We start from the raw sequence: 10003 nt of genomic DNA, 5'->3' as shown, positions 1-10003 counted from the left end.
AAAACGTACTTCAAAGACGTCACTTCCTTTAAAAATAGGTGTTGGTATCAAATATGTATTTGTTCTAAACAGAAAGAAAAAACAATCTCCAAAACAACCTGTCAGATTGGTTGCACACAATAGTCATACCTATGTGTAGTGTAACTTCAGTAAAAAGGTGTAACATTTATAACATCACGAGTTTCGAATATGAGGAATAATCCAACTGCGCTATAACAGCAGGTGTACTAACAACTAACCGTACAGTTGGGGTTTTGCAGTTTATATTGGGTTATTCCTTTGTGTTTGTTTAGGGCACATTTTCAAAGTTTGCCTTTCTTTGCAACCTGGTTTATACAGACCACATTAACAAATTTGTTGACACTCCAGTTTGTGTACATTCGTTGTTGTTGTATTTTCAATCACTTTTAGTGACCTCGTTGTTTGAAGAAAAAAGTATTTTTTTCTGTATTCGTACCTGTTAATGTGTGACGTTGTCTATGTTGCTTTTTTGGATAATTGTAATTACCACAGCATAATTGTAACTTAAGTGAACAAAAATAATTTTAATTCTAATTTTAGCAAACAATGCTGCTGTAATTGCAATTATAATTAAAACTGATCCCAAGTCTGACCACAATATTGCTGTACTGAACAGAAATGGAAAAAAAAAAAAAAAAAAAAACATACTTATTTTTGTGGTGTTAATAAGGGCTGGCCTTACTATTAAAGGAACAGGTCATGTCTTATTAAAATAAATACCACAGGACTTTTTAAAAAGTGCTTCCTAGCCAAATTATTTAACTGGATAACACTATTTAACTGTTCACCATTATTCGTGATACTATTATATAAGTTTTCTCTCATGCAAACTGCTGTTTTAGTTTCTGGTATTGTTTTGTAGAGCAGTCATTGAACAGTGGGGTTGCAGCTGGTGCCCTTAATATGGAATACAGTGGCCTTATTATTGAAGATATCTTTACATTACAGTTAATAAGATCAAATCAGGATGTAAAAAAAAGTGGTCTTAAAGTATGAGGTTCATTATGGGTAGAACATATCCTAATAAGGTAAATCCAAGTTTTTCTACCCACTTGGTTTACTTAAACTGGAATGAACCTGATTCTGTGTTTATGCATCTTGTGATACTCCCTTGTCTGACAGCTTGTTTCACAGACCTCCATTAGCACTAGTCCTGGACTACTTTACCTACATTAACATTAGGCAGTCCCAAGATAACGTCAGCCTGGGTCTGTGAAATCAGCCCTTAAAGAAATAAGAACAAAAGAATCTGAAAACACTCCATTCTTTTTTTAAAAGTTTTATTCTACAAAACAATGCCATGGTTATACACGATATCAAACCAACTCACAAAATTGCAGTCTGAAAAGTAGTGAGAAGTAACTTCACACCATATATATATATATATATATATATATATATATATATATATATATATATATATATATATATTTTCGCAACTCCTATTGGTTTCCTGTTTGTTTAAAATCTACCATGCCAACATGCTTCAACAGGCCTGTACAATTTTGAATCGGTTACATGGAGAGTAAACAAGACAATAACTAATAAAATAGCACAACCTCAAAAAATAAGAACTTTTTAAAGCTCTCCCACAATGTGTTTAATTTTTATACCAAAGTATGATTCCTAGGTCACAGTTTAACATTTTGTGCACTCTGGTTCATTAGAAAATAGGCTTTGTTGGCTTTCCAGTTCGTTTACATTCCTGTCTACAAGGTACAAAAAATATATAAAACAAAACACTGCATAAAAAAATAAATGCTGGGTGTCGATGTCACATGACATGGTGCTCTCCTGGTTAAAGCTTTCTTCTATAACATTTCGATTTTTTCTTGTAATGGATGCCCTGTCTCTGTTATAACCGCCAGCTGCTTATCACTCCTGAAAACCGGGAATTAATTCTTAGTTAATAGTTTGATCTTAATACAGTTGTATTTCTCAGTCCTCACCGGAACACTAACTGCCAGCTGCTCCAGGGTGAGGTGGTTTTGTGATGTGGACTACCATGTAAGGAGTGTTAACCAAGATTTCAAAACCCTTTTTATTACCTTGCATTAGCATTTAGCAGCATCATTACTGGACCCCCTTTCTTCCGTTGAACAATATTAAAATACACAATAATGTAGAACTAATTTAAATTAAACTGAAATTTTGACACAATTTTAAGTTACCTTTTCTTTTTGAGAAATTTAAAAGGACCTCCTTGGGCTCTCATTATTAACAGTTTTGTACTAACATGTCTAATTTTAAATTCTACTCCATTCATTTCCATCAACAGATCAAGATTAAATCAGTTTCAACTGGGACAGTGTCAGCCCCAGTTAGGATTGAGGGCTGGCAGAACTCAATCTCTCCACTTCGTTACTGAAAGAGCCTTAAACAAAGGATGTGAGAGGCGGGTAGCCCCTGTTTGAAACTGGAACAAGATTAGATGGCGTTTTACAGACTGGCTTCATGCTGCAGATGGAAATGCTGGTCTTAGTTTTTATTAGTAAAGTATTTGGAATTGTTTTACCTGTTATTCTACAGTCGAAATGACACTGAAGGGACCTGAATGCATTGTTCCTGATTTACCATAAATGATTAGCTTTCTTGAAATAGACTCACTGTGTAGGTGTGTTTTTATGGCTTCCTAAGTGAGAGATGTCATGAGTGGCTGGTAGCCACCCCCACACACATATCAATTAAAGATAGAGGCGCACCGAGAGACCAACAGAAATGCAATCATTTACTGGGAAAAAAAGTGAAATCTGTACTGAAACCATCTTGAACCTCAACGCTGTGCCGTGCTCGTATAGTGACATATTTGCACAGGATGGAACATCTGTTAGCCAATGAGATTGCTCCCTCTATTCTTGCCATTTTCTAATTGGTTTTAACAATACATTACTTACTTATTCCTTTGTACTGCCACAAAAATCACAGCGATTAGAATGACAAAGCCAAGACATCCAAACACAATTCCAGCCACTAACCCTGCAGGAAGAATGATTTACAACATTGATAAAGTATTGTTATAAAGTGTGATACACACAGGCTTTGTTTTGGATTGAATTCAGATGCATTGAAACCTTGTTAAAGTATAGTCTGGTCTTTAGAGATGAGGGATGAAAATGAAACTCCCATTGCATAGCAGGAGCATCCATTCCTGGTTTTACTGTGAGTTTAATAAGTAAAGACCTGAGCTTGTTATGTATATGCTGTAGCTAATCAAGCTCGCAGTAAAATCTGGAGTGGGTGAAACGGCAAAAGGAGACTTATTTCCACCCCTGATAACAAAGGGTTTAAGAAGCATTTTACATGCCATTAAAATAACATAACACGTTGGCATTCCATTCACTTCCTGTGTTACTGGTAATAGGACCCCACCTGTCTGGACAACGTGTCCAAGGCTTAGGTGGGTTTCCATTACATCAGGAGTTATCTAAGTGGTCAAACGATACAACATACAAGCCTTTCAGTTAAATTCACCCCATAAGTTGAATTCTAAGCACTCAGGCACTAGAGATTCCCTCATTTCAGAAAATAATGAGATGGTGGGACCTGTTAACAAGTGCCCACCTGCTCACAAGTATAGGAAAGGTAAAACAATCTTATTACAGTGGTATGGGAAGATAATTATTCTGGAAGAACCTAAACTGTTAACATACCAGCATCAGTTCCGTTTATATGTTCATCATCATCTTCATCCACAAGTGTGGCATCTGATAAAAGCAATTATCATTACACATATTTTTATTAGAAGGGTATTTATTTATTCATTAAAAGTGTTACAGAACACTGCAAAGTTTACAATAAACGATATACGTTACTTTTCTGTGTCACGTGTTGTCTGTATAGCAGCATCTTTTAACAACACGCTTCCGTAGATCATAAATTAACTTACCAATACATTTATGTATATTTACTTTATGCGTTCGCCAGAAGAAAAAAAAAAATCATTCAAGAATTCATTGTATACAGATCGCGAATGAACTTAACACTTAACACACTGCGATGTTAAGTAATAAATATACCGGTATATGTTTCCTGGCGAACGTTTCAGAGTAAAAGTTTTTTTTTTAAAAATAATTCCCTACTTTATTTACCTATAATGTGTGAATAATAATGTGTGAATAACAAAATATGAAAACTATCAGGAATATGTTTAAAAACAATAAAATATGTTGGGTGTGTTTCTTGTAAACGTGCAGGGAGTTCTGTTACACATTAAACTCCTGTGAAAATAGGCCACTTTGTCAATTTATTAGGGTTATGAAATAGTTTATAAACACGCTAACACGTGTTTCTTGTTTTGTGTTCAAAGCAAGTTAATACATTATATTTCAATGCATAAGTGTACACAGGTAAAACAATCGCAATACCCCAAAATACACTTTATGTGCCCTATTACTCACCCTGTTCACACATTTTGAGGGGCTGTTTTGCTAATGACTGTTTCTTTAAAACCTATTTTAATTAATTACATCGAGTTTGTAGTTCATGAAAGCCATTTTCAATTGGTTACTGAGGTTGTTTAAGAGTTTATAATTACCCCCAGCAGTAAGGTTTTTTTTTTCTCACCAATGTATTTGGCGCAGGTGGAGTTGCAGGTGTGAATATCAATGAACCTGTTCCCATTCCCTCCACAACCCGAGTAAAAGAAGCTCTTGCACTTCTTCTTCCCCTGGTGGTAGTAATACATTAGGAAATGGCTTTGGCACAATCCAAAGTCCATTGGCAATGCACAGGCAGCATCTAAAAACAAAAACAAAAAAATTAAAAAAGAGCGCGCCCAAATGGAAATGTTCTTAGGATTTTCTTGTATGTGGGTTTATGGTTAGGGCCCGCATTGGTAACCAACATGACGCTGGTCCATTCCACATGGCTATAGCGGGCGTGGAAAATGTTAAAATTATTGTGGACGGCGGGGGAGGGGAGGACAATTTCAGTGGCATTAATATAGCCTGCTAAAATTGTGAAAAAGCTTGATTTTTACTTGATAATAGCACTAAAAGACATTAATTCGCATGTATTATTATTATTATTATTATTATTATTATTATTATTACTAAAATGTAGGGGTAATTTTATTGAGTCTCAATTATCAATACTTCATAACAGAATAAAATAAACAGAAACCCATCTCTTCACAAGATGTTATTATCATCACTATTATTTTAATTTTTTTTTTTTTTTAAATGTATGTTTGAATACTGTACAATGATTTTGAAAGTTAAGGAAGGATATGAAGGAGACTGCTTACGAATTCACCACAAGGGGGCGCACTATGACAGTAAACCAATCAGAGCAGCAGAGTGGCTCGATTCACAATTAAGTGGGATGGTACAGTAGGTTCTTTGGGCGACAGTTTGCTTTTTTTGGAAAAACTCCAACTTGCAATTAGGGAGAGAGAGGTAAATATTTATGGTAAACACTATCAAGTAATGCTTAAGCTGTACATAATAATGGTGATGTCATGCTTCAGCCCTAAGAGTAAAACCTGATAAAGAATTTGTTCTATTCAAGTGTTTTAAAACAAATAATCACAAAACACAATCTTGTGGACTAGTACGTACTCAAATGGTTGAAAGTCATTACAGTATGTTGCTAAGGAATTATATGGCTTATTATCACCTTGTTTACATTGTAGAGTTCTCTAGATTTTCAAATCTGTCCACTTTAGGCTATTTTGACCAACAGACAGACCAATGCCATAATCAAGTTTCTTGTTGATCCATGTTCAATACATTTTTGGTTACAAGCTCTGTTTTTTTTTCCCACAATTTCCCTTGATTTCGGATGCAACCAAAATCTTTGAAAACACCAACCACATTAAGAAAAAATTCTGTGTTTTAGAGTAATCCGATTTCTGTATTCCATTTTTTTTCACTGTTTTACCTTTTGCCGTTATTCTGTGTTGTTCTCATTGCAGCTGTCAAAACACTGTAGCTGTGCACTAGAATACACGTTATAATTATAACATCACTTTTCCAGTGTAAGTTCTTGATATATTTTCTTCCCTCTAAATACAATAACCCATTCCTGCTTATTTTTCCAGGCAGGTTTATGCTACATTTGCAGTCAGACAGCGTATATCTAAGTACAGGTTTCTCAGTCGTCAGACAAAAAAACCCATGAAAGATACTTCCTCAGAAATATACAGAGCTTTCTGACTTGTATGATTTACCTTTGGAAAACACCTGCAGGCTGCTTAGTCATAGAGTCGATGACATACACAACATTCAAGTATTTTCAAGAACATGTTGACAGAAAGAGATGTACATTTGTTTATTTTAATGCCTAGAAGCAGGAAAACAAAATGCAGCCAACAGCATTCCCTCATCCTTTCGGTTGCCGTATGTTTATTTATGCATTGTTGCAGATCAAATCCCTTTTATCCTGATGGCTATTTTGAAGACGGTATTGCTTCCATCCATTGCACCAGAATTGGATGATAATGGTTCAAAGGCCTTTACAGCGTCCCTAGATCGCAATCCCATTGGGATGAACTTGATCCCCACATTTGTCCTCATGGTCCTCAGCCTACCTGTCTGCACTAATTGTGTGAAACATGAATGCCTGAATGGGTTAAATTTCCACCTTGAAGAATCTTGTGGAGTCTCTGCTATGTCTCGTCAAGGCTTTGATCAGGGCAAAAGGTGGCCAAACCCAAGTCTTCATAAAGTGTAAAATAGTCTACCCAAATACATTCAAATTAGGCAGTTCCAGTGTTTGAGTGAATGCATCTTTTTAACTGAATTACTGTATTACTGTTTATATAGAACAGTATGATTCAAAATGCTGATCAATGTAAAAATGTAGGAACCACCTCTTTCTAAAGACTTTGATTAAAACTAACTTTTGGAGTATTGTCTTTGAATGTATACCACATATTTTTAGAAGGCAAGAAAACACAAATTTATTTCAATAACATTCTAAAAGGAAGAAAGAAAAAAGAAAGTAGGCTACAATGAAATAAAAATTAAACAAACTGACAAAGACAGGCCACTGGATTTTTCACTTTGACTGTAATCTCTAAACTCACTGTGTCACGGTAGTTCTGAGTGAAACCACTTGAACCCTAAAATTAAAGCCTGCTATAAGTAACAGTGTTGCTGTCTCTCTCTCTCTCTCTCTCTCTCTCTCTCTCTCTCTCTCTCTCTCTCTCTCTCTCTCGCTCTCTCTCTCTCTCTATATCTCTCCGTCCTATCTATCTCTATATATATATATATATATATATATATATCTATATATATATATTATATATAGATCTATAGTATGTTAGACAGATATATACATATATATCTTACCTCACTACTGTTTTTGAACCTCAACACAACCTAGCCTTGCCTTCCCATAAAAATGGAAACAGCAAGCAGACACACATTATAAACTGAGTAAAATGCTATATTGTTGAGGAGATACCTTTTGTTAAACAGGAAACTTAATTATACTGTCTGAGAAACACCACATTCATTCCACGTGGAAAAAAACAACCAAAAACACACAGAAGGCCAAACAAGGGCTTCTATTTGTGACAGAAATAAGCCTCATTCCTGTTTTAGAAAGGCAGCCTACAGTACTGACCACACCAATGCATGTGCAAGACCTTCATACATTGTTCACATCAGGGATTGAACTGAAGTTTTACGTGTCGAAGAAGCAAACCCCTCCAGAATCCAAGGAACACGTTACAGGAGGACACTCAAGTATTACATCATCAAGACTCCCCCCTTCTCATTTTAGTAGAAGAACCTGGAAAGGGACGAAACTGTTATGGAATAGTCTTATTTCCATCTGTGCTGTGCAGATTTCCTATCGTGTGTTTTTTAAAATGGTTTTCCATCTATCTTGTTCCCATATGCATCCCCCCATGGCGAGCCACAGACATTGGCGAGGAAGCTGTTTAATGGGCAGCCACTGTATCGGTTCGACTTACAAGAAAGAATATAAATTCCTTTTCTGTTTCTCTAGGTCTGCAGAAAAACAAATCCTTTTACTTACAGTTTCAATTTTTGCTAGCAAGCCTCTGCAATGGACACATGCTTGTACAATTCCAAATTCATAATTGCACTCTGATCAAAAGTTCATATTGTGGTAAACTATAGATGCATCTACTGCAATTAGTAGAGGATGATCCTCCTGCAATCTTAAAGTTTATCATAGCAGGGAGTACAATAGCTAGTAAGCTATTTTGGTATAAATTTAGTGCTCGGAATTAAACGTTTTTGAATTACCTATGACTGTAATGCCACATTTTCATCAGCACCATGGAACCAGTCTGACTCCTCTCATCATGTTCCTATATCCAACTGGGGCTGCTGCCGGCTCCCTCTGCAGTCAACAACCAAACATGCCATGTGCTTTACACAACAGTCAAAGACTACCCATATGTATCATGTGTCTGTATAATTGCTAGTTAATATTTAAACATGCCTGTACAGTGTGCTAGTCTGGCAGGGCCGCTGTCTGTTTTAAAAGAAGTAGAGTTCAACCCTAGATTGTTAAGACAAGGCTTTCACCAGCATTCTGTGTTAAGAAATAATGAATAAATACATGTTTCATGTTTTGTCTTTTCATTGCATACATGAGGCAGCTTTGAGATCTTCCGGCAGCCACCTTCGACTCAGCTATACAGTGTCTGTGCTGCCCATTAAAGGGTTAAAGAGCTCGGTGTGATTATATTTAACCAGGTCACATCCTGCTTGGGTGACTGTCTCTCTCTCCCTCCACATTGTGTGTTCTTTGACACACAATTTATAACCAGGTGCCCTTCCTCTATCTAGAATCCAAAGTACATGTTTTATAGTCTCTATAAAAATGCTTCCGTTTTTACCTGTGCTCATCACCTGCTCGAACCGCTTTCCACACTCTTATTTTATTTTTGAGTATGACATTATTTAAAAACTAGAAACGTTTGTACAGGTATATGTTTTTATTGTTTACAGGCTGCACAATTTAATAGTGTAGTACCAAGGAACTGTTTTGGTTAGTCTTTACTGAATTATTTTAACAAGGTATATGTCCACAGTATAGACTTTCCTATTGAAGTATCAGTATAACAAAAACACCATTTTGACATTGACATTAGTGTCAGAGAGGGAGGAAACTTGTACACGTCTGGCTTAAACAATAAGGACATACAATACACTGATGACGCGATGCCTTCACAGAACACAGTGAAGCACATTTCCCAGTGAAGTGATTGGTTATTTCAAATTGAGTAACTATGAAACAACTCAACAGTAGTAGACATAGTAATGCTAAAATAAACTTGAAAATGTCTATGACTAATGTGTCTTTAATATTGAAATTAGTTTTGGCTGACATTCTTATATCCCATAGTTTGGTGTGGTCTCCACGCCTGAATAATAAAACTGTGGAAAACACTTAATGGAGGAATGAGGGTATGCTGGATATCGCATCGATTAGACATTCACCTTGTACTGGGTTGTAAAAATGTGAAACAAAATTCATGTTGATAACTGATTAAAAAAAAGCACTGCATAATGAACAGGTGGAAAGCAATAAAAGTGTGAACTTACCGCCTTGTGGGTAGAGTTCAGCAGCTCTTTTGGAGCAGTTTGACATGCACATCCTGTCAGTAATGAATCGGTTTCCATTTCCTCCTGACCCTTTGTAGCTAAAAGGCAGGCACTGATCCATTGCTTTATTGTAAAAGAGACGGAATCCCCTCCCTTCTCCTTGTCCTTCATCCATGCGCAACATACAATCTGTTTAATGAAACAAACACAACACATTCAAATTGTACCCTTCTTGTGCAAATGCAGCATCTCCATTCATTTTGAGTAGGGGGTTTTGTACTCCTGTTCAAACACTTGCTGACAGTATAAATAATACAGTTTTTATCTGCGTTGCTTGGTATATATCTATACAAGGATTGACAGATCTAGAGCTGGATAACTTTCAGCACTGTTGAGGGATACTGTGGAATCTTGCGTTAATGATGCTGCGTTGCTAAGAGACGTGAAGCTTTGCC

General features: G+C 36.1%; 1 protein-coding gene and 1 long non-coding RNA gene across 2 annotated transcripts; both read right to left on the bottom strand.

Annotated features, from left to right (window-relative positions):
• Positions 1-1504: 1504 nt before the first annotated feature.
• Positions 1505-3726, bottom strand: LOC121298770. Its single transcript, XR_005947324.1, has 3 exons — positions 3672-3726; positions 2916-2997; positions 1505-1902 (listed from the first exon to the last, which is right to left on the bottom strand). It is a non-coding gene; the product is annotated as an uncharacterized LOC121298770 (long non-coding RNA).
• Positions 3727-4448: 722 nt separating this feature from the next.
• LOC121298765 (tissue factor pathway inhibitor-like) lies at positions 4449-9733 on the bottom strand. Its single transcript, XM_041225974.1, has 2 exons — positions 9549-9733; positions 4449-4758 (listed from the first exon to the last, which is right to left on the bottom strand). The coding sequence occupies exons 1-2, from the start codon at positions 9730-9732 to the stop codon at positions 4538-4540; spliced, it is 405 nt and encodes a 134-aa protein (XP_041081908.1). The 5' UTR covers position 9733; the 3' UTR covers positions 4449-4537.
• Positions 9734-10003: the final 270 nt, after the last annotated feature.

Source organism: Polyodon spathula, chromosome 24, assembly GCF_017654505.1.
Source record: "Polyodon spathula isolate WHYD16114869_AA chromosome 24, ASM1765450v1, whole genome shotgun sequence".
NCBI classification, from domain to species: Eukaryota; Metazoa; Chordata; class Actinopteri; order Acipenseriformes; family Polyodontidae; genus Polyodon; species Polyodon spathula.
Note: the sequence above shows the minus strand (reverse complement) of the source record. Positions and strands in the feature narration are given on the sequence as shown.

What these genes read in the sequence shown, in the direction of transcription:
- LOC121298765 (XM_041225974.1), bottom strand. Translation starts at nt 9,732, where the DNA reads ATGTTGCGCATGGATGAAGGACAAGGAGAAGGGAGGGGATTCCGTCTC. An exon ending in TGAACTCTACCCACAAGGCG is followed by an intron (nt 4,759 to 9,548) that starts GTAAGTTCACAC and finishes TTTTGTTTTTAG; the next exon opens with ATGCTGCCTGTGCATTGCCA.